The 27,255-nt window shown below is 38.0% G+C and overlaps 2 protein-coding genes across 3 annotated transcripts in view; one reads left to right on the top strand and one right to left on the bottom strand.

Annotated features, from left to right (window-relative positions):
- Positions 1-165, bottom strand: part of wdr25 (WD repeat domain 25) — a 154,074-nt gene extending 153,909 nt beyond the window's left edge. The window contains exon 1 of the mRNA XM_003224852.4: positions 31-165. The gene's annotated coding sequence lies outside the window, so the exon portion shown is untranslated. The remainder of the gene's footprint in view (positions 1-30) is intronic.
- On the top strand, positions 98-27,136 carry wars1 (tryptophanyl-tRNA synthetase 1). Of its 2 annotated transcripts, none has more exons than XM_008116930.3 (12): positions 98-237; positions 3,392-3,497; positions 8,676-8,878; positions 9,502-9,709; positions 10,359-10,467; positions 10,823-10,942; positions 14,250-14,432; positions 16,934-17,034; positions 18,035-18,147; positions 18,969-19,142; positions 21,110-21,250; positions 22,554-27,136. In XM_008116930.3, the coding sequence occupies exons 3-12, from the start codon at positions 8,765-8,767 to the stop codon at positions 22,710-22,712; spliced, it is 1,422 nt and encodes a 473-aa protein (XP_008115137.1). In that variant the 5' UTR covers positions 98-237; positions 3,392-3,497; positions 8,676-8,764; the 3' UTR covers positions 22,713-27,136. The 2 variants fall into 2 exon arrangements, with proteins under 2 accessions (XP_008115137.1, XP_003224899.1); XM_003224851.4 differs by having other exon boundaries at positions 3,392-3,574.
- Positions 27,137-27,255: the final 119 nt, after the last annotated feature.

The raw sequence follows: 27,255 nt of genomic DNA, 5'->3' as shown, positions 1-27,255 counted from the left end.
TTTCACGCACCACCTTCCCCTATGACTTACTATTGCAAAGTGAGTTCCTTCGTGCCGCAGATGTGAGCTGCCATCTGACTGTTCTCTCCTTTTCGTCGCCGTTGTCGGTTCCGGGTCAGGAATTTGTTTCCCGGTCGGAGGGAGAGGGGTGACGCACCGGCTCTGCCTCGCTTGCTGCTGATGCAATGGGATCGCTCTTTGCCTGAGAGGAGCGCTTGTCTGATCTGCTGGCAGCAGGTGAGGCTTTGGGGCGAAATGGAGGGAGTTGGGGTTGATGAGGAGGTTCCTCAAAGCTCAAGAGTAGAGTGAGATTGAGGGAAGCCATAGTCGCATTCTGTTTTGCTCTGGCCAGGCCTCACCTTGAATAAGACTGTGTCCTGTTCTACAATCCAAGAGGGATATATATTGACAAGCTGGAAGGTGCTCACAGATTTAGAAGCCAAGCCCTAGGAGGAACTTGGGCCCCTTCCACACAGTTGAATAAAATACCATATTTTCTGCTTTGGCAGTGTGGACTCAGATAACCCAGTTCAAAGCAGATATCGTGGGATTTTCTGCCTTGATATTCTGGGTTATGTGGCTGTGTGGAAGTTTGTCTTGGGGAAGAGAAGATTGAGAAGGGACATGAGAGCCATGTTTAAATTCCTGAAAAGATGTCACATTGAGGAGAGGGAAAGCTGGTTTTCTGCTGTTCTGGAGACTGGGGGCTCTTCCAGACAGCCCTATATCCCAGAATATCAAGACAAAAAATCCAACAACTATCATGTCAGACTACACAGAGAAGCCATTGAAATCCACAAGCATGTGGACAACTTCAACAGAAAGGAAAAAACCATGAAAATGAACAAAATCTGGCTACCAGTATTAAGAAACTCTAAAATCAAAACAGTGGATGGGAACCAACACTCTGAGGGCAGAGCACAGCTAATGACTAACAAAGGATGCCCCCAGGCAAGAGACAAAAACCTTTCCAATGCTAATTAGGGTGATTAACTGAAATGTTAATGCTGGCTTCCCAGTGACAAAGGACTCTTACCACACCCTGGACTCTACACAGATATATATTCTTTCCTTTCCTTACTTAGTTTATCCATACCTCACAACCTCTGAGGATGCTTGCTATAGATGTGGGCGAAACGTCAGGAGAGAATACTTCTGGAACATGGCCACACAGCCCGAAAGGCATACAACAACCCTGTAATCCCACATTATCTGCTTTGAACTGGGTTGTCTGGGTCCACACTCAGATAATTTGGGATTTTCTGCCTTGATATTCTGCATCTTTTAAAAAGCAGTTAACAACTTGGTTTTTTCACTGCACATTTGAATAACTCAGTCCCCATGTCCTAAATTAAATCAATATATTTCTCACGCACTGTTCCCGCTTTATAATTAACCGGACGTCCATCCCCTGCAAACGATTAAAAATTTTTCCATCTTGTCGTTTGTCCCACAGCACTTTGTAACTATATTACTGCACTTTAGTTCAAATGTCCCCTCCATGTGGGCTCACATAACCCAGTTCAAAGCAGATATTGTGGGATTTTCTGCCTTGATATTCTGGGTTATATGGCTGCATGGAAGGGCCCTAGGCCACAATGGAACAATTGATTGAGATTCCACCTAAACATGAGAGAACTTCCTGACTTTAAGAGCTGTTCAGCAGTGGAATAGACTGCCTTGGGGTCTTTCCAGACCGGCCCTATAGCCCAGGAACTGATCCCAGGTTTTTTGCTTTAAACTAGGTTATATGAGTTCGCACTGCCAGATAATCTGGGATGAACAGAAAACCTGGGATCGGATCCTGGGATATAGGGCCTGTCTGGAAGTGCGCCAAGATTATGGTGGAGTCTCCTACTCCCAAAGTTTTTAAGCAGAGGCTGGATGGCTATGTGTTGGGGGTGCTTTGATTGTTTTCCTGGATGGCTGGACTGGGTGGTCCTTGTGGTCCCTTCCAACTCTATGAGTCTATACCAGACATGGGCAAACTTCAGCCCTCTGGGTGTTTTGGATTTCAACTCCCACAATTCCTAACAGGCTGTTAGGAATTGTGAGAGTTGAAGTCCAAAACACTCAGAGGGCCGAAGTTTGCCCATGCCTGGTATAGTACCAGGAAATATCACAAGTACCTCCTCTCATCTCTAAGAGTAGAAAACAGAACAGCATCAGCCTAAACATAGCTATTTGCTGCCCCTTTATGAAACATATTGCCTGAGCAGGCACCTTACTCCGTGAAAAGCTAGAGTCCCAGATATGAAATTCTTCCTGTTTCCAGCACTGCAACCAACTGGCTAGCCACCACTATTTTTTCCCTGACATGAAAACTATCACAGATTCTATCACTATCACACTATCTCTATCACATTAAAAATCCAATGGAATTTTGGACTGCATAAATAGAAGTATAGTGTCTAGATCCAGGGAAGACATGCTACCCCTCTATTCTGCCTTGGTCAGATCACACCTGGAATAATGTGTCCAATTCTGGGTACCTCAGTTGAAGGGAGATGTTGACAAGCTGGAAGGTGTCCAGAGGAGGGCAACTAAAATGATCAAGGGTCTGGAGAACAAGCCCTATGTAGAAGAGAAGACTGAGAGGAGACATGATAGCCATGTATAAATACGTGAGGGGAAGTCATAGGAAGGAGGGAGCAAGCTGTTTTCTGCTGCCCTGGAGACTAGGACGCGGAACAATGGCTTCAAATTCCAGGAAAGGAGATTCTACCTGAACATGAGGAAGAGTTTCCTAACTGTGAGAGTTGTTCAGCAGTGGAACTCTCTGCCCCGGAGTATGGTGGAGGCTCCTTCTTTGGAGGCTTTTAAACAGAGGCTTTTAGCCACCTGTTGGGGGTGCTCTGTGATTTTCCTGCTTCTTGGCAGGGGGTTCAACTGGATGACCCATGGGGTCTCTCCAACGCTATGATTCTATAATTGCTGGCAGTTGATGAGAAACACAATGACTCTATTAAAGTCTCTGGGTTCTACAATAGAGATGAAATTTTCCCTAGAGACATTGTGATTTATAATACATAGAATCATAGAGCTGGAAAGGACCCCATGGACCATTGAGTCCAACCCCTCACTCAGTGCAGGATCTCCTGCTAGAGTATTCCCAGCAGGTAGTTGTTCATCTTCTTTCCCCCATCACAATTAAGCTCATGGTAGATAGTAACATAGTCTGAATTCCAGGCTGTTTCTCCAGAAAAAGAGAGGTAGAAAGAGCTATAAGTAGAAAATGTGAAAAAGAGCCTAAGTAGATCGAAATATTTGTCCATATCCTCATGCACTACCACTTGTGGCAGATTATGATTGCCTTCCAAGTGTAGGTTCTTGGTAGTGGGTACGGAAGTAACGGTAGAGGCCTATTCTTGATCTGTATGTTTTTTTGCAGTGAGTACATCGATTTCCAGATGGAAGGCGGTCCCGACGAGTTGGCTTGACGTGCTTCTTGATACGTTTCTGCCTTTTGTGCCTCTTCAAATTCAACAGCACTGTTGGTAACAGCTGACCTCCAGTTATAACGCTTCAGGGCCAGAGCTTCCCAGTTCTCTGTGTCTATGCCACAGTTTTTAAGGTTAACTTTTAAATCTCTTTTGCTGTCCACCAACGTTACATTTTCAGTTCTTGAGCTGAGAGTATAGTAACTGCTTTGGGGCACTGTGATCCGGCATTCAGACAATGTGGCCAGTACATCAGAGTTGATGGTAGAGGATAATCACTTCAGTATTGGTGGTCTTTATCAATATAGTCTATTTCTACTGAGATATGCTCTCTAAGATATCAAGCAGGTGTCTTACCTATCTAATAAATTATTATTTTATAACCAAGTGCTTTAAGGAAGTGAATCTGAGAGCTTTGTGTGCTAAGCATGTACTCTGTTGCTTGCATACAGCTATCCTTGATGGTTGGCTCCAAACTCTGAAGACAATTCTTTCATATACTGAAATGATATTTCATTTCAGATGAAACAGTGCTTGGCTAAGTGGCTCAATGGTGTGACTTACTAGAAAACAACTTTCTTTAATCATTATCTCATGACAGATATTTCCTCTGAGCCTGTTTTACAAAATTGAATGACTCGGCCAAGTTTTTCAAGGTCACTCAGAACCAATGGTTGAGATGGGGTGAGCGATGTCCTTGCTCCAGTTAAAATTTCCATATTATATACTTAGATATTTAATATGTCAATCAGACTTTACATGTTTGCCAAAATTAAATAACCATACAATGTTCATTATTCAAAGAGGAGAACAGCCATTAAAGACTGGCTTATTAGCTGCAAACTCCTAGGTTCAAAATTTATCTTTTCTACAGAACTGCTTGGATCAACTACTGTCTCTCAGAATTAGTTGCTGAATCATAGAAGGGGCGCTTTGTCCTATCAGACCCAACACTACTCAATGTATGGTAAGCTCACTAGAGCAGGCATGGGCAAACTTTGACCCTCTGGGTGTTTCGGACTTCAACTCCCACAATTCCTAACAGCCTACAGCATCGGCAGCAGGGAGCTGTTCAGTCTCTTTTTGTAAACATCCAGAGAAAGAGACCTTGTCGCTTCTCTCAATTATTCCATTGCCAAACCACTCTTACTGTCAAGAATTTCCTTTTGTTCGATCAAAATCTACCCTCCTGTAAATTTAAGCCATTAGACCTGGTCTTATCCTCTAAGACAGCAGAGAACAAGCACTAATCCTCTTCATTGTGACAGCCTTTGAGGCTTTTTAAGGGGGGAATCATGTCAGTCCTTATCTTCACTTCACCAGTCTGAACATGTCTAGCTCTTTTAACATCTCATAGGTTTGTTCTCCACATTGCCCTTCTCTGCACTCACTCCAGTAGTCTATTTTCTTGTTAAAATGAGGCACCCAGAACAGAGTGCAGCACTCCAGATGAAGTTTAACCGGCACAGAATATAGTGGGATTGTTAATTCCCATGATTTTGAATAGCCTCACTATATTCTTCCTTGGAAACTTGGCTGATCATACTGAGGTAATGTGTGAGTTCTCTGAACATTCCAAACACAATGTTAATGTTAAACATTGTTTTAGTTCCTGCTTCCCTCTTCCAAGCACTTCTCACTATCCTCCAGACAGCATCAGCTATGTATATAAAATGCCTGGAAAATCAGTCTGCTTGATATTTTCCTCTTTTTCCTTGATTGATGATAATAGGTACCCTCTGAACATCAGTCAGTAGATCTCTACAGCAACACCATGACTGACTGTCCATCTTTGTAGTTTTGTTATTCCTGTGGCTTTCAGATATCCCTCTCTCAGTAAACACTTTTAACTCCAGTTTATTTGGTAGGTGGAAAATTAAATGGCATTGAGGGCAAATTTTGTCACTGGGTCCCTCTAAAGCTGCACAAAGTGCCAACAAACAGAAGTGGCCAGTATGGAAAAATGGGTCCTGCTTTGTTTTTTAAAAGGAAAATTGCTACTTATGGGAAGCTTCCAGCAAAGGTGGTTCATGCATACCCATTTTGTTGGTTAGGAAAAGTGCCCCAAAAGTAGCCTTTGAACCACATCTCTAGTTCATTAGTGAAGGTTTCTTATCTTTGTCATGGAATAGATGGCTTTGTACATGTCTGATACAAACACTGAAGTTCAGATAGTCTGGCCAAGCCTCTTAGGCTATCGACATAAACTAACAGCAAATTCTAGCAGATTTCAGCTTTTCCAATGTTGTTAATGGATAACATGAGAAAGCTGTCTCAGGATATCTTTTATATTGATTTTCATGCAGCAAAACCTTGCATAATAAGATTTCCAGGAGACTCGTGGCTCCTCAATATGTCAGTGGTCTTCTATATCAGCTTAAAATAATCGGGGCTATTCTTTTGTGCTTCAGATTTGACTGTTCATTGGACAATTTAATATCAGTATGTGTTGGTTGTAATTGTGTTATAGAGGAGATTAAAACATCAGTGAAGAATGGAATGGTTCCTTTTGCTAGAAGGAAAATGCTAATTTGCTGCCCTGTTTTAAATAGGAACTAGGGAAAGTGAGCATCTGTGAAATTCAAAGGCTTCTTTCATTGATAAGCTTTCAGACTTCTAGGTTATCTAAACTGTGTTTGTTTAAATTAATCTATGAGCTGTTCTGCAATGAACTAAATTAGTTATGGGAGGATGCAGACTTTTGGTCCTTGTAAATTTCCAAGAATAGTTGAAAATGTCCCAGAGATGGTTTGGATTTTCATTTCTCTGACACTCTGTCATGCTTTAGAACAAAATCTGGGTCATTAAATGCAGATTAGGGTTTAGTTCATTTTAGGCTGTGATCAATTTTAATTGAGTTGTCATTGAAACAATGAGTTGTCTTTAATTATTATTGGGATACTTACATATTGAAAGACAATGAATGGGTCCAAAAGCTTATATCATTTTATCAAGTTGTAAAAAAACCAATTTTACAAGCATAGCAAAAATTAAAAATTGCAAGTACAGTATATCCTGTCTCTTCCTGAGTGGAAAACTAGACACTGTATAAGTAAGTTTACAATTTCTCATTTTTGTTGAAGAGGTAAAATGTTATTAAAATGATTGGCAGGAAGGTTTTTAAAATGACTGAAATTAGTCCCTGTGGGAATAGATTTCCAGTGGGAAAATACTGGTGTTGAAGTCATTACATACATTTTTTTGCTTAAACTTAATTGACTGCAGCAAAGCATTCAGCACTATAATGGGGTCACAGAGATAACTGGTACAGAGTTCTCAAAGCTCTCAATAGAACATTGTGACTGTTTGAATGTTGAACAGAAATAAGTAATGAATAGTTCATAAAGTTTATTAGGGAGGAATGCAGTTACAATATTTTAGCTGTGTAGCAATGTCAGAACTGGAGCAGAGAACTATTAAGGAAGCATGTCAGCTCAGACAAATACTGCTTCTGTCCTATGATATAACAACCCAGAGATAGGCAGAGCTATGCAAAAGTGTTCAGTAGAGTTTCAGGGAAAGTAGTTTACGAAGAAGGTTTAAGTATAGTTGGCTGTATCATTATAAAATAAATAAAATAATTAGGAAACAATAAGATAAGGATCGCTGTAGCAGGTTTCAAAGACATGTATAGAAAGCAGCAGAAACAAGCCTTCTCACTGTTTTTTCTGATAAAGCAGTGGGATATTTCCTGTAATGTTTAATCAGAGCTAGAAAAGCAATTACTCTCAAGAAATTATGGGACTCTATTACCCATTATCCTTGACCATTAGCTATACTGGCTATGGTTAGTGGGAGCTGGACCCGAACAATGTCCAGAAACAATGTCCTTCTTTCCTTTAGGCCAGGGTGAGTGGAATGCAGCCTGTGAGCCATATTTGCTCTCTGAACCCCACTTATGTGGCTAATGAAACTCCCTTCCAGTCACATAATCAGCTTGATTTTCACCAATAAATTATACTGAAAGCTGCCAAATTGATGGAAAGACACCCCACACCCACCACACAACCTCCAGTACCTCCACAAGCTCCCCAGTACTTCTGCTTTTCTCACAGTCCCACTGAAAAAGGTAACAATAAGTGCCATTTTTAGAGGAACAGTGAAGAAAAACAGGCATTTTGACATTATGGAGTGATAGAGGACAACAGAAATTCTAGGGGAATTTAGCCCTTACCTTTTCTCACTCTTTATGTAAGTGCAATAGAAAACGATGTCTAGATGGAATGTGCTGTTCATAGACATAATATTTAAACAGTATAAAGCAAATAAGTTTGTAAAATAATGGAATCAAAAAGAGATTAATACATTTTTAAACTGAGTCTAGATGACCATCTGCCTGGAGTGCTTTGGAGTGCCATCATGTGTGGCAAAATGGGGTGGTTTGGATGGCCCTTGTGGGCCCTTCCACTCTATGTTTCTATTATTCTGTGAAGCCTGGTCTCCAGAATCATAGTCTAACACTCAAACTACTACATCAATCTGACTATGATAGTGGGTCTTAAATCTAAATAAATATAGATCAGACTTTTGGAGTACCAAGTCTAAAGTAGCACTGGGTTGAAAAGGTGTGAGGAAGAAGGCTAGAGAACCTCTGTCTAAGATAGGAAACAGGTTTGTAAAATATCTTAACCAGGCCTTTTCTGTAAGTGTCTTGCCTAATTGCTTCAGGTCATTAGCTCTGTTATGTAATGTCCTTCTGGTCTTACCACACAGGTTTGCTAGATATTAACCTTTTTCAGATTCTTGGTTTTAGTTGTTGCTGGATTGATCTATCTGTCAATTCCATAATAGTCCCATTGTTGTTGTCTTGCCATTTTATACCACACTTTATTGTCCAACTGTGAAATTTCCTTTTCCCATTTCGTATCACTCTGCATTTCGCCTGGGATCTACGAATTAGTCTCCTGTTTTTAACACTGTATCCTGCTTGTTGATTTTAATGATTGTTTTTATTGATGTTGATGTTTTTTACTGGGATAATTGTTTTATTGTTTTGTTACTGTTTTGTTTGTTTTATCGGGCCTGGCCCCATGTAAGCCGCCCCGAGTCCCTTCGGGGAGATGGGGCGGGGTATAAAAATAAAGTTATTATTATTATTATTATTATTATTATTATTATTATTTTGTAATTTTCAGGTTATTTTCTAAACATAATAATGTTTACTTGTGTAATGTTTGAATGATGTATATGTATAAAAATAAAAGGTTAAAGCCTTTGTGTTCTTCTGTCTTTTAGAGTCCTTCAGGTCGTTATCAGTTTCTTAATAAAAGGAAACTAACAGAAACATTTGTTGTCAATACAAAAGAGTCTCAACACTCCAGAAAATGGCAGACATTCCGATTGGCGATTTTTGCTCTCTTAATCCTCTGGAACTTTTTCAACAAGTAACTGCACAAGGAGAAAAAGTCAGGTCATTAAAGGCTGAGAAAGCAGCAAAGGTAAAATTTAGAAAGTAGTAAAGTAATATTAATACTTTGAATATTCTGGTTTGAATTGCTGTTTAGTGTTCTGAGGTTTCAGTATTTTTTTCTGTGGCCTTTAATTATTCAGTCTTGATGGAAAGAGCATTTGATATCTTAATTCACAAATATAAAACACGGGCATTTTCAGTTTTGGTACTACTCTCCCATCAAATGTATAATGTAGACATTTCTTGATTCACTATAGATCAAGGCAGTCCTTTCCACTAATGGAAGGTGTTTTTGTGTTCATGGAAGAAACTGGGATCCTGCATAGAATCTCAGCCTTAGGCAGAAAAGGTGGAATATCTGAAAACCTTGAACTTTTTCAGTTAAATCCCAGTGAGCTCTTATGGGATAAGTAAATATTTGTATTCATTATGCAGGTGGAAAAGTTGAGTGGAGATCTTAAATGACATGATCAAGGTTACACAAGCAGGCTGATTGGCTTTAAGAATTATCTACTTCATTTCTCCTCAGGCATGTTGAATAGTTCATCTTCTGTAAAATGTCTGCAATCAGTTGGAAAGCCGAAGCTTTGCAAGCTTTACTAACCTGAAGACTGTTGTATTCTCTCCCGTTCCCCCCATATTTTACATCAGGGTGAAATTGATGCAGCAGTTCAGTTATTATTATCTTTAAAACTGAGCTATAAAACAGCAACAGGTGAAGATTATAAAGCAGGGTCCCCTCCTATGGATTTTGCACCCATCAGTAATGGTCCAGGTGATGCTGAAGTTGACGATTTTGTTGACCCTTGGACAGTGCAAACATCGAACGCAAAAGGAGTAGATTATGATAAACTTATTGGTACGTACTGCTCAATCTCAAGGATTATATCTGAATACAACATTTTCAAGTAGCAGAACTTATGGCTGTCCAGATAGTATTGGAATAATATCCAGTCACAAGCCTGTGTTATGTTTCTGGTCTCCTTTTAGATCCATAACATTTGATAGAACAGTGAGTTTTAGTGAGGAGAGAGGATGATATAATAGAAAACTTAAGTTGAAAATGTTTGCTTCTGTGATCATTAATATGCTAATTGTGGAACAGCACCCCACTAAAAATGGGATTTTCTTCTAAATAATAAAGATCACTCTATAAGTCTTGATAATTTTTACTGAAATGTGAAGGTGAAATAGCTTAGTATCAGGTAAAGAGCTTGGAACTGAATTAATATAGATTTAATTATTGTACATTTGTCAGCATATCAGAGTTTACAGGATATAATTTTTGGGGAGATGATCCCTGCACACAGTTGGATCCAGATATTGTCATACTCATAGGAGACCAGTTGATATCAGCCCTGTTAATCATAACCAGTTTGTCCTAATAATTTCACTGGACCTTGTTCAAATGTGATTGAGCCAGAATTCAGCCCATGATGTATTGTTAGTTATATGGTACACTTTATCTAGAAGTGTGTATAGTCTATCATAATTTTTTGTTCTTTTAGTTCGATTTGGAAGCAGTAAAATTGATAAAGATCTCATCAATCGGATAGAGAGAATTACAGGGCAAAAACCACATCACTTCCTACGCAGAGGCATTTTCTTTTCTCATAGGTTGGTATGTTTTAGTAATTTTTAAAAATCTGAATGAACAAAAGCTGTTCTAACTTTTCTCACACTCTATTATTCTATTTTGTATTATTCTGCACACATATCTGTAGAAGAAAGTAACAGCCATTTTTTGTGGATAAAATAATTTGTTATGCAGTGTGTTCTGTTTCAAAGGCAAAATGTCTCCTATTTAGCAAAACTTTATGAAGGCATGCTATGCCATTTCAGTAATGTTTTCATTAAAGTGTATGTCAAAAAGATCTGAACTGTATCTTTCTAATTTATTTTCTTCCCTTTTTATTTATTCTGGCACTCATTTTGAAAAGCTTGCCATGGTTGTTGTTTTTTTTTCCTCTAGAGATATGAACCAAATTCTTGACACATATGAAAATAAGAAGCCATTTTACCTTTACACGGGCAGAGGTCCTTCATCTGAGGCAATGCATGTTGGTCACCTTATCCCATTTATTTTTACAAAGTAAGTAATGTAAGGATAGTTGGCTTCATGTTATTTCTTTTCAAAATCATTAATTTAGTATATTATACGTTCTGACTTTGGCTTTGATTCTGAGATCAGAAGAAATTTGACTGAAGAAGGCTTTCTTTTTCCCATCCTGCTGCTTGGAAAAAAATCTCTGGAGGTATGAGTGACCCCACCCCTACCCCTGCCCCTAACTAAAGTGAAAAGGAGAACATTGGTTGAAAGAGGAAGCTATGCAAAATCAGACAAAAGAACCTTCCAAGAACAGAAATGGGATGTGGTCAGAGTGGATGATGCAGAAATGCATTTAAGGGAATGTTGCTGTCTGAGTGGAGTTTATTTATCATGTCAGAAATGAATTGTGAATACTGTACAATTGTAATGTATAGAAAAAAGTTGACATTATACTAAATTTCCTTTGACCAGAAGTTGGCCACTTCAAGTGCCTCTGGTTAACTGGCATTTTTCTCTCTTCCCCAATTAAGTCTGCTTATAGTAGTTTTGTTGATAGAGACATCAGGGCTTCTGCCTTAAAAGTGATTCCCTATCAATCTTTTAAATACAGTAGAGTCTCACTTATCCAACATAAACGGGCCGGCAGAATGTTGGATAAGCAAATATGTTGGATAATAAGGAGGGATTAAGGAAAAGCCTATTAAACATCAAATTAGATTATGATTTTACAAATTAAGCACAAAAACATCATGCTATACAACAAATTTGACAGAAAAAGTAGTTCAATACGAAATAATGCTATGTAGTAATTACTGTATTTATGAATTTAGCACCAAAAATCATGATTTTTTTGAAAACATCGACTACAAAAATGTGTTGGATAATCCAGAACATTGGATAAGTGAGTGTTGGATAAGTGAGACTACCGTATATGCATAAGGATGGACAGGGAACATAAAATAGTAAGGTGTTGAAAGCAAAAAATAGCATAAATCCAACTCTTATTCTCAAGTAGACTCTTTGAATCCATAGGAGCTTCGACAGTCAACACTTGTGTAAAACACTTGTGTAAAATCTATTATTTGAACCAACAGTGAGATTCAACTCGTTATTTCCAGATGCCTACTTAACCAGCATATTAGAAAGCAAAGAGTTGCCTTAGAAATGTTTGTGCATCTTGCTTGTAGATTAAAAAGAGAAAACAGTTTGAAGTTATTTTTTTAGCAGAAACTGGACCCCTCTGTACTACTTTGTCCCTTCTAGATTGTATCCATATTTCAAGAGCTCAAGATATGATGGAACATGCAAAACAGATGATATAGCTGTGCCAGTCTTTGATCTGATTAAATGGACACCCCATTGCTAAGATTTCACACAAATAAAAACATTGGCTGGGATCAAAGGCCTCCTTAAAATCATGCAAGAGGTTGTTTATACCAGTCCTATGGATTTCCTTGGAGTTTGTACCAATAGTTCTTATATAGCAAAGCACTTTTGATGCATAACATGACAACAGATATTTGGTATCATGCATATCCATTCAATTTTTCTCCCCCATAGCCCTAATGTCTCTAAGAATAAATATGAAACAAAAAACAAATGAGTAAGACAAGTGGAACTAACATGTTGAGTAAATACTTAATTAAATACTTGAAACAAAACAATATTCTGCGGGGGGAAATGAAAGACACCCATCTAGTTTTGTCTGATAGAAATTAAACACAAAATAAAGTTAGATGTTATCAGTGCCGAAGGCACTATGTATCAGTAAGTTGAGATAAACGTTTTATAATGCTTCAGTATGAAAGTACAGTCAGCCATCCACATTTGTAGATTTAACTTTTATGGATTTTATTATTTGCAGATTTGACCAATACGTTATTTCTAAGAATCTCTAGGTTTTCCAGAGCAATTCTGGTCAGCTTCCGTTGAACCACAGAGTCATGCTGAAAGACTGAGAGATTCCAATAGAAAAATATTCTCTAGGTATTTGTAGATTCTTCATCGTGATTCTGTGATCAACTTCCAGTGGAAGCTGACCATTAAAGTTGCACTGGAGAACCTACAATTGCCTGGAGAGATGTTCTATCAGGAAAACACTTGTGTTGTGTTTTTTACATTTTTACTTGGTCATATACCTCAAACCTCTGTAAAAGTATTACAATTCAACCACAGAACCGTTCACACTGAGGCATTTCATTTGATGGTGCTGATTTTCCTTGTGTTTTTAAAAAAGAAAGAGCAGTGTGTTGACCTAAAGCCACCATCATCATCATCATCATCATTTAATTACTTATTAATCGCCCTCCATCCACGATGCTCTAGGCGATTTACAAGATAAAATTGTAAAGGATAAAAATGCATACATACAAATATTGATAAAAATTAAAATAGATTAAAATAGATTAAAAGCTCTAGTAAAGAGCACCATCATGTTGGTGCTTGACCACCATTGTGACACTATGTTCTTCCTCTCCCATTTGCTCTGTACCTCCTGAAAACCAGGGTTTCCCAGCCCTTCACAGCTTATCATGGGGCAAAAGAGGTTGCCGCAAGGAGGAAGGGTTGCCACATCTTCAGTTTCCACTGGCAGAAGATCCATCCATAGACTGCACCCTTTAGATTCTGTTCATTGTTTTCCAAGACAAGAGGCAGAACTACCACTAAAATCAAACAACTACAGGCAGTCCCCAAGTTATGAACAATATAAGTTCTGTAGGTTTGTTCTTAAGTTGAATTTGCATGTAAGTTGGAATAGATACATTTTAAGTGGAACTCCAGCCAAATCTATCTATCTTTGGATAGCATATGGAAGGGTTAATGCTGTCCGTGCCTTTGTTCAGAAGATTTCACCTCACTTTCTGCCCCTGTGATAATTGGATTTTGAAAATTTTGGTTTCTTGTGTAAACAGGGATTAGTGATAAGGTTTCAGTGGAGACACCTTTTACCCATGATAACTCTTCCAGGAGTAAATTTCCCTTCCTAGTGGTAGATTTATCTCACTTCCTGTTACCTCACCCCCATTCTAAACTATAGTCGTTTGTACGTCAGGGATTGCCGTATTTGTAAATCAAGGATTGCCTGTACATGACTTCCTTTTAAAATATGTCCTGTGTCATATCATGTTACCCTTTCCTGCCTGTTGATACTCTGTCCTGCACAGAAGTAAAAGAATCTATAAGTGTCTCTGCAATGGGGAAAATGTTTCTCCAAAGGCTCCCAGTACAATCATGAAATAAAGTTTTAACCAGAATCATAGGATTTCCAGTGGATAGCCATGTTGGCTAATGGTTTAAGCAGAATACACTGTAAAATGCTTAACTTGAACTGTTTCTTTTATTTACCCAGGTGGTTACAAGACGTGTTTAATGTTCCCTTAGTTATCCAGTTGACGGACGATGAAAAGTATCTCTGGAAAGATCTTACAATTGAGAAAGCATACCAGTACGCTATAGAAAACATCAAGGATGTTATAGCCTGTGGATTTGATATCAACAAAACCTTCATCTTTTCAGATCTCCATTATTTGGGGTAAGGTTCTAAGATTTCTTTGAAACTACATGATCAAAAGTCTTCTATTTTCTGTGATCTGGAGCCCTCCATGAATGTAAACACAGTTTGAGGGGCTTTTCTTACCAAATTGTTTCAGAACAGGCAATGAGTAGTAAGGCAGTTGTATCTGTAAAATTAGCTTTATTGTGGTAAGAAGTGTAGGAGGTGGGGGGGGGGGAGAGAAATTTATTAGAGAACAATTATTTTGCTATTGATAGTTCCAGCTTGTCTCTGTTGAGTCTTAAGAGAACCACAGGCATTTTGATCCTGATTAGTTATTATTTTAAATTCCAGCAGAGGGTGCAAGGATACAGCAACCCCTTGAGGTTATTTCAGATTCAGAAGAAATAGCAATTTATCAAAAGGCAAACTGATTGTGAACTGATAAACCAAACTAATTGTCTGGCTAGCCACTGGAAAAGTCGCCTTTGGTTTTCTAGGGCTTTTGAACATCAAGCGATTGCAGCCTCAGAGATATAAAATAGAACTCTTTTCATGTGTGGCTCCACTTCCTAACAGTATCCCTTTTTTCTAATTACATTTCTCTAATCTGAGAATAAGCCATGGCGAGTGACATATGGTCACCTCCGTCATTGTTTTATCTTAATTGTAATCAGGGAGATGGCATGGTGTAGATTCGAGCATTAGACTATAACTTTGGGGACCATAGTTCAAAACCCTGCTCAGCCATGAATCCCAAGCACTGATCTTTGGCAAATTACATTCTCTCAACAAACTTCTGAACAAATCTTACCAAGAAAACCCTGTAATAGGAACTCATTTGTTCCGCCATAAGTCTAAATGACTTGAAAGCACATAACAACATCAACAATCTAGAGAGAGGATGGACATTGTAAATCCGTATTAACAGAGGCCAGCTCTAAAAAAAATCATGGAAGAGGGAAAGAGCCATAAAGGGACTTGGAAATGTTATTTGAAGTAACTGTGATTGAATCTACACTACACAAGTATTGCAGTTTGATATTACTTTAACAGCAGTAGCTATGTCTTATGGAAAACTGGCATTTATAATATTTTAGCTCAAAGTGATGAAGTGCAATGGAGCTTGATGGAGAGAATTCTAGTTATGGGTTATTAGACTAAAGATCCCAGGATTCCATGGATTAAGCCATGCAGTTAAAATAGGAGTGAACTGTCATAATTATATGGTGGTTTAATGGATGGCATCCTACTCAATGAATTGTTGATGGATTACTCAACACATAGGGGCCCCTGGGGGCAAAGTGTGCTAAAGCGCTGAGCTGCTGAACTTGCGGACCAAAAGGTGCCAGGTTCAAATCCCGGGAGTGGAATGTGTGCCCGCTGTTAGCCCCAGCTCCTGCCAACCTAGCAGTTCGAAAACATGCAAATGTGAGTAGATCAATAGGTACCGCTCCGGCGGGAAGGTAACAGCTTTCCATGCAGTCATGCCGGCCACATGACCTTGGAGGTGTCTATGGACAACGCCGGCTCTTCGGCTTAGAAATGGAGATGAGCACCAACCCCCAGAGTCAGTCACGACTGGACTTATCATCAGGGAAAAACCTTTACCTTTTTTTAAAGTAAATCTTTGATTTAATGGGTCTACTCTAGTCAGTATTGACAACCAAATACAGGCCTATGATTCACAAAATCCCCAACTTTTCCATTCTCTATCCATAGCTTAATGATATAAAGTACATACATCACATGCAAATTTGTTCAATTGCATATTCAGTTTTCAGCCATATTTGCCTCACATGGTACAGAGCTGCTACCAGTATCAAAAGTCAAAGACAACATGGACAATGGTTGATGATAATGGGAAGTGCTGTCTAAACACCCTGTTGAATGATATTGATGCAGGAAATCCTGAGCTACAGGGTCCCAATTTGTAGAAAGCAGTTTAATGTGTTTCTGTGAAAGGCGCAGATAAGAAAGGCGCAGTTATATAAATCAGCTTCCCTTGCACATTTATTCCGACTTTTAATTGGTAATAGATTAATTATGAATTACAAATGTTAATGTCTATTCTTTTTTAAAGATAGTTTGCTTTGCAACTGACATGTAATATATTTTGTTCTCTGCTTGTTTGTAACTAGCATCTGAGCTGTTGTAAGCAAGTTTCCATAATCTTATCACTGTGATCTTTATGGCTATTGTTATATCAAGGTGACACAAGAAGAAGTGTGGTTTTACTTCTCTGTGTTGTTAAATTAAAGTCTAGGAACACATTGGGCATTTCATGTACTTGGTCTTGCCTTTGTAATGAAGTTATGCATTTACAAATAATGTTTAGAGAACTTATGAAAAAACATAATAAAATGTCTTTGAGTTTCCTTTAAGCCTTTTATTCCGCATACAGGATGTCAAAAGTCCTTGCTGCTCAGGAGTTGAGTTGCAGTATTTATTTGTCAGAAATCTCTAGCAGCACATTTTTCTCCTGCTCCAAACTTCAGTTCTGACTCCTCGTTTCTCTGGCCACTTGCTTTTGTTCCCAGGTTGAGCCCAGGATTCTACAAGAACATTGTTAAAGTCCAGAAGCATGTTACGTTCAACCAGGTGAAAGGAATCTTTGGTTTTACAGACAGTGACTGCATAGGTGAGTTCCCGAGGCTTCTCAAGTGACTCATGAATAAAAATGAGTGGAAAGAAGAATCCAGTAAGCATACTGGGTCAAATTGTATCAGAGAACTAGCACAGTGTTGTTGGACTAAAGTTACATCTACACTGTAGATTTAATTCAGTTTGACATTATTTTAACCACGATGGCTCAATGCTATAGAATCCTGGAAGTTGTAGATTGATGAGGTACCAGCATTAATTGACAGAGAAGGCTAAAGACCATGTAATACTTCAACTCTCCGGATTCCATAGCATTGAGCCATAGCGATTAAAGCGGTATCAGACTACATTGGTTCTACAGTATAGATGCACCCTTAGTCAATCTATATAAAAAGAAAAGGAACACACCAGGATCTAAGTTCTTGACTCCATTGAAGCCTATGGTGACCTTTAGGCAGTCACACTTTTGTGGCCAGATCTACCCCACATTATTGTTTTGAACATAAAGTGTGGGGGAGAACATGCATTCCCTGAAGTTATTGGATGTAAATAAAACTAGTATGTAAAAATGAAGCTTTCTGCGTGACTTTTGACTGCTCATGTACTTTTGACTTATTTCATAGCCTTCTTAGAAGAAATGTGAGATAAAATATTAATAAATGAATAAATAAATGTGATTAAATTTTAGCTTTCTAAATTCAGCAGTATCAGAAATAAACTGCTGCTAGTTTTCAAAGGTTGATACTGCAATCCTAGGTATAGTTTTTGTAAATTTATGCACTGCCTATCACATACTCTGAGGAGCCCTTGGATTACATCTAACACACCGCAGGTGTGACATTTAATTTATTAATTAATTTTATCATGCTTTTCTTCTGTTATGGGACCCAATTCAATTCAACTTCAATCTGTTACTAGACATCTGAGAACAGTATTAGACCAGTAGTATTAAGCTAGGTTGGGTAATTTTTAAAGGAATAAAAGGGAAGGGAAAAATATAAAAATCCCCTCTAAGTGACTCTTTTGTGCCCTTTTAGGTAAAATCAGTTTTCCTGCTATTCAAGCAGCTCCATCCTTTAGCTCATCGTTTCCACATATCTTCAACAACAGAGATGACATTCAGTGTCTGATCCCGTGTGCAATTGATCAGGTACAGAGCATTTTTTCTAAAAAAAATATTTTATGTTTCTCCAGTTAAAACAAGAGTATTATAAATACCAAAGCTAGGTATATTCTGTATATCTCTATTTATACTCAGAATATATAGGTTTCATTTTGTAGATAAGAAACCAAGTTCATGGAAGTGAGGTTTCCTATCCTGATTCCATCCTATAATTGGCTGTGGTTCCCCAAAAAACTTTTTTGGAGGTACTCCTCCTAAAATATGCAGAATGAATGGGTATAGGGGACTGGTTGTGGGGAGGAAAGGGGGACGGGGGACAGGGGATTCCTTCTTTGAACTTCCTTAAACTTTTAACTTACGTTTTATGTCTAATTGTATTGTGATTTTTGTTTTCTGTTTGCTCTGCCCTCCCATATTATTCAAGATGTTGAACTACAGCACCCAGAGAGTTTTCTGAGAGCAGAAATTACTGGAAAGAAAAGATTGGAAAGAAATTATTTCCTTAACTACTATTCTATCATTTTAGGATCATAGTCCGAATTCTAATAATGTGGAATTTAACATCTTGAAAATAAGAACAGTAATTGACAGTTAAGCCAAGCCATCCATTTTCGTGACATAGAATTTGGCTTCTCCCTCCAGAGTACACGATGTCTTCGCTTCCTGTTACTCATTCACTTTGCAGTGATCTTTAAGAAAGTGTTTCAAAGGTTAGATCATTGATATTAGCAACCATACACTTCTGTGAAACCTTGCAGACAGAGGCGCTGAACTAAGTGATCCAAAGTTGTTTGTGTTCACTTTCCCACAAGCCCATTCCTGATTGTTGTTGTTGTTGTTGTTTTTAGGATCCATATTTCAGAATGACAAGGGATGTGGCCCCTCGGATTGGCTATCCCAAGCCGGCATTGCTCCATTCCGTCTTCTTTCCAGCCCTGCAGGGAGCACAGACAAAAATGAGTGCTAGCGACCCCAATTCCTCTATTTTTCTTACTGATACACCCAAGCAAATTAAAACCAAGGTAATGACAACACTCTTAATGCAAACATTCTTTTTAATTTCACCTTGGTTTTGTGACACATTTCTTAATTTTATTGGCCTTTTGTTGGAACAGTCCCCTGTCATATTAGGTTCCTTGTACAATTTGTATCAAAACATCATTCTAAAAGAGAAGAGAAAAGCTGGAAATCCATGTTCAAAACTAATTTATGTATATGTTGGTAGTTTTATAGGTAGAGATGTATGTTTGTTAAGCAATCATCGTCTAAGCATGTCTATGTTTATGCATTCTTTTTGTTTTTTATTGTCAAAATATTAGGGGGGAAATATCATTCTAAGACATACTAAGAAATATCTAAAACAGCAGTCTAAATGGAAGTGGTCCACATGCATTCAGCTCTAACCAAGTGATTATTACCTGCTAAACTTACAATAATTTCTAATGTACTAAACATCCTGTTTGATCACCTGGCACAGATCAGGAGCTAACTTAAATGTTAGGCTGGTGTTATCACTCTTTGCTAAAAGTATATATGGTATGTTTCCATGGTTTGGGATGTTGATATCTTGTGATGTAAATCAAGCCAAACCAACCTGCCTCTCCCTGATCACGTGTTGTGTACTGACAGTTGCTAGGCAAGCTCTTACAGCCTGAGATCCCAATCAGCTTCATTGTGAATGCTTCCATTGACCCTCCTCTTGGACCATGTTTTGAGCATTGTGTTTGAGCGTGAAGCCTGCGTGCCTTGAAGGGGATTGGGCATGATTGTTTCCAGGATTCTGTAATGTGTGTGTGTGTGCATTGTGGTATCTGGGCGAAGAACTAGCTGCAAAACAAAACCAAGGTTTAACAGGACAAAACATGATGCTCAAGCATGTAGTGAAAAATCTCACACTGAAACACTGGAAGATGTGCCCTGCACTGAGTCAGAACATTGATTCAGCCAGCTCAATATTTTCAGCTTCGATGGCATATATGTAAGGTTTCTGGCAGGATTCTTTCTGAGCCCTCCCTGGAAGACCCCTGGTATTTTCTGATGGTCTCCCACCCAAATATACCCAAGCCCAACTTAGCTTAGGTTCTGAATTCAAATGAGAGCAAGTCATAGGAAGCCTACAAAATTAATCCATGTTATTTTGCATACTGCTGACTACATCTTAAGTATTTGACCCTGCATTAGTCCCCCTCCAAGTATAACATTGTGATTAATAAAACAATTCATTTTGGGGAAAATATTTTCATATTTTATTACTAGGGACTGATATGGAGGTTAATTCCATATTTATTCCAGGGTAGATAAACCACTAGTCTTTAGAGAACTCCATTGGTTTCCCATCGGACCCTGGAGGGTAGTACATCTCTCCTCCCATTGTCTGGACCGTCTTGATATATTTTAATTGTATTTGGGGGGGGGGGGGGGTCCATCCTTTTAGACCTATGCTGCTTTTTTCAAACAGTAAATGATTGGACTTCTAGTTCACTTCCTGGAAACACATGAAAAGTACACATAATTTATTTCTTTTCATTCCGCTTAATTGGATTATACCTCTGTCCTTCAACAACTGTTTTGCAGAACTGCAATAAAACTAACAGTATATCACAATATGAAAGAGCATTATAAAAGCAGGAAAAAAATCTAACATAAAGCATTTGAAAGCTATTACAATTTTCTTTTTTAATTATTCTGCATAATTGTGACATATTATATGCTAGATTATGCGAGTGACACTACAATTGATATGTAGGCAACCTCCATATGAAGTTACACTTGAACTATGGATTCATTGCTCCATTGATTTTAAGAGTTACTCAATGGCAGTTGCATCTGACTACTTTTACAAGTTACATTTTACTTCATCTATGCATTTTAGTAACTTGTTTGTAAAGTATCATAAACCACCCACAAACAAAAGATAAACTGCCTCAAATTGTCGACACCTGAGGTATAATTGTTTATGACATGATGACATTTCTTTGTCTTCTTTCAGATCAATAAGCATGCCTTCTCTGGTGGCAAAGATACTATTGAAGAGCACAGGAAATATGGAGGCAATTGTGAAGTAGATGTGTCTTACATGTATCTCTCCTTCTTCCTTGAAGATGATGAGAAATTGGAACAAATTAAACAGGTAATTATTTTTGCCTTCTGCCAATGCTGCTTAACCATTCTGATAAAATATTCAGTCAATCATTACTTGCAGTTTTCACTCTGTGATTGTATTTTTCTCTTCTTGTTCATTGATGTCTTCCCCTTTTGAGTCCAAATCCATTGAAATGTATGTGTGTGTAAACTGCATGAAATAATGAGAACGGAAGTATCAGAGCAATTGGAGGAAAAGATATGGGACCCATCAATTCACATCTAAAAATTCTAAAACTTTACATAAAGAATATACATATACCTGTGTGTATAGCATATATACATAGTTCATATTTATAGGTTTATCTTTTGTGGGTTTGATTAATACATTCTTTTTTAATAAATAATGTTTATTCAAGAAATAAATCATAATAAAACAAACAAGCAAATGTTGGGGATATGTACCATTGAAAATTACACAACTTCTGCCAGAGCTTAACTATAAGTTTGCGCTGGAGGGTCTAGATATGACTAGGTATGTGTATTTTCAAGTAAAAAAAAATAGTGGGCTTTTTGGTTGTTGCTGTTTTGTGTTTTTTTCCACTTTTATGGAGATCATTCGCCCATAATCCCCACAAAGATGGAGGACCTGCTATACAAAGATTAAAAACAATAATTTGTATAGAAAACTATTTGCATTTGCCACATATACCCTATAACAAGTTAAAGCACACTGATAAATAACCTAATATTGAATTAGATAGTAGCAGAGACAGGAACTAAAAGCTGCCTCTAAAGAATTATGGAGAATCGATCACAATCAAAGTACCCCCAACAGCTGGCCATCCAGCCTTTGTTTAAAAGCTTCCAAAGAAGGAGCCTCCACCACACTCCAAGACTGTGACTATTTGTAGTCCAAACATTCTTGCACTTTATTAACAGTTTAAGTAGTGCATGGAAACTTTCTAGTATGCAATAAAAGACAAGTGTGCACATTCCCCAGCAAAACTAGGGACTCACTAAGGCAATTCACCCATAAGTGTCACTCATGGGAAGAGGCCATCATTTTCTCTTTATCAAATCTGAACACAGTATGATAGTGTAAAGTAAAAAAGTATCTAATCTTTGGTAGCTAACTGTTCCTCGGTATGAGAAACACTGCATGAGTCACCAAATCAAATCTCTTATGTCTAAAATATCGCATTCTATTGCAGTTAAGTTCATACTAAGGACAGCTGTTTCTCAATAACAAAGGCAGAGTATTTTACGTGTAGATGTACATGGTCAAGAGACTCTCCTGAGTGCTTCCTTCTCAAAGTTAGTAGATAGTGACCACTATGTTCTCTTGTCAGGCTTATACAAGTGGAGCACTACTAACAGGAGAACTCAAAAAGATGCTGATTGAAACGCTTCAGCCATTGATTGCAGCTCACCAACAAAGGCGAAAGCAGATCACAGATGAAATGGTGAAGGAATTCATGACTCCACGGAAGCTGGCGTTTGATTTTTAATCCTACAGGTGCATGTTAATTTATCAATAGATTCAGAATCCAGTGGGTCGATGCTATCATGCCCTACTGTATATGTCACCTGTCTGTGATGACGTCTCGGCTGAAGTCAATGTTTCTTCAAAAAAATTACTCCATATGTGTCAGCAACTGTTTGGGAAAGCATTGTTTATTAATCTGAAAGAACCAGCCACAATTGCAGACTTGATTGAACTATCATAAGTTCCCAGGATAATTAGGTCACCTAGAAAAATCATTCAAGAGCAGACTACTCATCAACAGAAGCTTCATAGAATGTGTGATTAGAAAAAATGATAATGTTACATCAATAAAGATTTATGTGCAATGCCAGGTGTTACAGCCTTGAGATCTCTGTTAGCATGCTTTTATACCCACTAAGGGGTCCTGCTTTAAAGATAAGCTTATATCTTTGGTCCAGTTTGCTCTTGTTCCTCTTTTTTTTTTTTTAGATTAAAAAGTTCTTAACTGTATGGTATCACGGTCTCCCAAGTCGTGATATATTTGCATGTTTCACAAAAGTATTCATAAATACATTTGTTTTACTGTTAAAAGCATAAAACAGTTATCAGATAAATATTTTTCTGAGCAATACTTTTCTAAGATGTATGCTGGATATGTTGAGTAGGATAGTAGATTCTGGGGTTTTACAAAGTACTATTTTACCCTGAGCAGCATGAGAAGTTGAGATGTTGTCAGTACAACCTTCTCACTCTCAAATCTGTAGGGGATGTGTTCCCTGGGCTTTGCATTGAACTAAAGAACTACCCCAGAATATCATGGAGTTGCATTGGAGGATTTAGAAAATGCCTAGAGATGACGTATTTTGTTGAATAAATAAAATGGCAGATACCATAAATTTGCCTATTATTTTGTATTAAGCAATAAGAATTAGAGTTGACCTGAATACACAGTTCAGCAGAGCACATCTTCCCCAGTTTTATTTAAACAGAATGGGATTTATGAGATGTATGCACAACATGATGAAGTAGGTCAGTATTCTAAATGGCAGGTCTTCCATATTGCCTTTGGAATGTAATAGCAAGCATCTAGCCCCAAGGTGCCATATTCTAATAGTAATAATATATTTTATTTATATCCCACTTTATCTCCCTGAGGGGACTAAGTGCGGATTACAGAATACATATATGGCAGACATCCAGTGCCATTAATATAATAATATTTGAACAGGCCAGAAATGGTAATTTATGCATTTAAATGGTACGTTTAACGTAATTGTAAATACGTTCTGATCAGCAATTTGAAAATGACTTTGAAAATCTATATTAATTTATGTATTTGCTGCTCAGAGTTTCTATGCTCATAAACTAGAGAAACAACAATTGTGACCTACATGTGATGGAAGAGAATAGAATTGCTCTCTATTCAAGCAATTAAAGAAAATGCAGCTGAATTGTACCTTTCAGTTTCATCTCTGTCTTTACTATTTCCAGTTGTACCAAATCCATGTACATAATTGAAGACAGCAAGTAACCTACTAAAAGAGCCTCAAACTCAATCATAGAATTCATTACATATGAAAGGTTGCATAAAAATTGAATTTCAGCTGATACTCAGTTTTAACTCTGACAACTCTTTCCTGCTTTTCATTCAAAAATAAGTTTGTTGCTCACACTGAATGCAACAGAGTAGTTTGGTGCTCTACGTTGTCAAATTCATTGAAGTACATTGAGTTGGACTTGTTATAGATATAAATACTGTGTATGCATCTAGTGATGAGGATTGTGTTTTTGACCAGTTTCTCTCCATCTTTCCTCACTGTTGACTGTACTGTCTAGGAGATGAAGTCTAACCACAGGGAAGTACAACAAGTTGCCAGTGCCTATTTTGGTCCTTTTCCTTAAGATTTACACAGAGCCCAGTGTATCTACGTATTAAAGGAATAATCTGTATACCACCAAACACCAGTGGGACGATCACATGGGTTGTACATATACATTGGCCTTTGTATATAGGCCCTATGGGCGACAGGTACATTGGCAGGATAAGCAGGTGCAATCCAGTTTTAACACATTGGAACCCATATGTTTTTGGAAGCTAAGCAAGATTTGGCCTAGTTAGTACTGAGACCAGGGGATAAAAGAGGTCTTCGGACTGCTCTAGGAGGACATCCTGAAACTTAGGTGTAGATACCATCGGCCAAAGTGGACAATACTAAAATAGATATGTCAGTAGTTTGACTCAGTAGGATAACATGGCTTCTTAAATCGCTTAACATCCATTGGATGTCAAATTTGAGCATCTGGGGAAAGTGTTGTATAGCCCAGTAGTATTCCACAGAACTTTAATACTGGTTAAAGTCCTGCATTCCTTTGTTTGGCCTCAGAGATTTAGACTCCATGGGACAGACCTGACTGGTTTGTTGCTTAACATCCATATAGTTATGGGGTGATTTCTGTTCCCCTCCCCAAGTCGAGAAGGATCTGTGTTTATTTTCATAAAACCCCTATGCAGGAGTCAGAGAATGTACACTTCACAGACCAAACTAAGCCTGCAGGAGCTCCTACACAGTTTTGGTTTGTTCTTTTCTTTGATTGGTATAACAGAAAAGAGGTCACTGAAAACCTGAGAAGCTATTGCATAATACTGTGCTGTATTTTACTGTCTAGAAAGCTATCACTTACTGATGAATTGTGCTTTGCAACCTAAGAATCTGTTGTGTAATACTGAACTTAGCTTTGTTATTATGTTCAAAGTGATAATTAATTCATCTGTCCCATCCACTATTCAGGCTTTCCACAGATTAGAATTCAGGTCCTATACCTTTCACTCTTTCTCTCTCTACTGATTCATAAGAATTGCCGTTTATGTACGAGGGTTATCCGGAAAGTACATTACGTTTTGGAATTAAAAATGAACAAAATATAGGAGAAAACATTTACCATATGCAGTTGAAAGCCACACCCAAATACCACATCTCACGTAGTTGCCATTCAAATCTAGGCACTTATCATAGCGATAAATGAGCTTGGAAACTCCTTCCCCACTAAATTCTGCCGCCTCCGTCATCAACTCTTCTCCCTTCCCCCTCCCCGCAGCTGCGCAGCATCGCCAAAACGCTGCGTTGCTAGCCACGCCCCCATTGTTGGAAACAAGTGGTTGACGACGGAGGCGGCAGAATTTAGTGGGGAAGGAGTTTCCAAGCTCATTTATCGCTATGATAAGTGCCTAGATTTGAATGGCAACTACATGAGATGTGGTATTTGGGTGTGGCTTTCAACTGCATATGGTAAATGTTTTCTCCTATACTTTGTTCATTTTTAATTCCAAAATGTAATGTACTTTCTGGATAGCCCTCGTACTTGGTTACATGCCTCAAGTTTGTAAGCTTCAATTTTCACTAAGTTGGGATGATCGAATGTGCCGGCCATGTAACAATGCTTCACAAAAGACATGGCCTTACTGTTAAGCATCCTAATACACTTAAATAGTGGCTGTTAGATGTCCAAACCAAATTGAACTTATCTAATTCAGCACACTAATACTCATGAACTTATCACATGCAGATTTGAAGGACAGATAATATTGCACCTATCCTACATGACATGCAATTACAGCGCACTCTGCCACTGTGCTACTTCCATGCTTTTAGCAAACAAGTATAAACATGATGTTTGACAAAGATTTCTGTGGCTAGAATTTTGCAATTACAATCTTGTAACCTGCCACGAGTTGATGAAATGAATCATGATGTCAAATGAAACTGGTTCAGGAGCTTTTCTTTTCGTCTTTGTACCACAGTACAACTGTTGAGATTAAAAAAAATTGTTTTCAAAAGAGCCAAGTGAGAAGGGTGACAGAGAAGCCAACCCTACTCAGACATCTTGTAGGGCAACTTAGTCATACCGATGTAAAAGGAATTCTTTGTGGATGATGCATAAGGGCTGTACAAACTAAAATCACATACAATAAAAACTGAGAGAGCTTGCAGAACTGATTGCCTTTGCCATTGTTGCCTATTATGTAAGGTTATACATTTTTGTATATGTATTCATTTTATTGAAGAACCTTCCTAAAATAGCTATGTAAGTGCTGATGAATAGAAGCAGCTGGCAATTGTTTTGAAGATGCTTATAGTCATTCTGAGCTATGTTTGTGAAGCAGTCGCTACAGCTATTGATCTGCTACTTCAAGTGCACTTATTCCATTAGTTCAACGTTGTCTGGCTAAATAGCTTGGTTCTCCATGAGATACTGGTTGAACATCCTTATCCAGGATTCTAAAATCCAAAATATTTCAAAGCTCAAAATTGTCCATGTGGGTACCTGATGTAATGACACTTTTTTTCTGATGGTTCAGGCACAAAATAATTAAGAATATTGTATAAAATTACCTAGAACCTACATGTATAAAGTGTACATGAAACATAAATAAATTTCATGTTTTGATGTGGGCCTGATAGCATATTATGTATGTGTATGCAAATGCAGGTATTCCAAAATCCAAAACACTTCTGATCCCAAGTGTTTTGGATAAGGAATACTCAACCTGTACTCGCTTCACACAA

The sequence above is a fragment of the Anolis carolinensis genome, chromosome 1 (genome assembly GCF_035594765.1).
Source record: "Anolis carolinensis isolate JA03-04 chromosome 1, rAnoCar3.1.pri, whole genome shotgun sequence".
NCBI lineage: Eukaryota > Metazoa > Chordata > Lepidosauria > Squamata > Dactyloidae > Anolis > Anolis carolinensis.
This window is presented reverse-complemented; position numbering and strand designations above follow the sequence as displayed.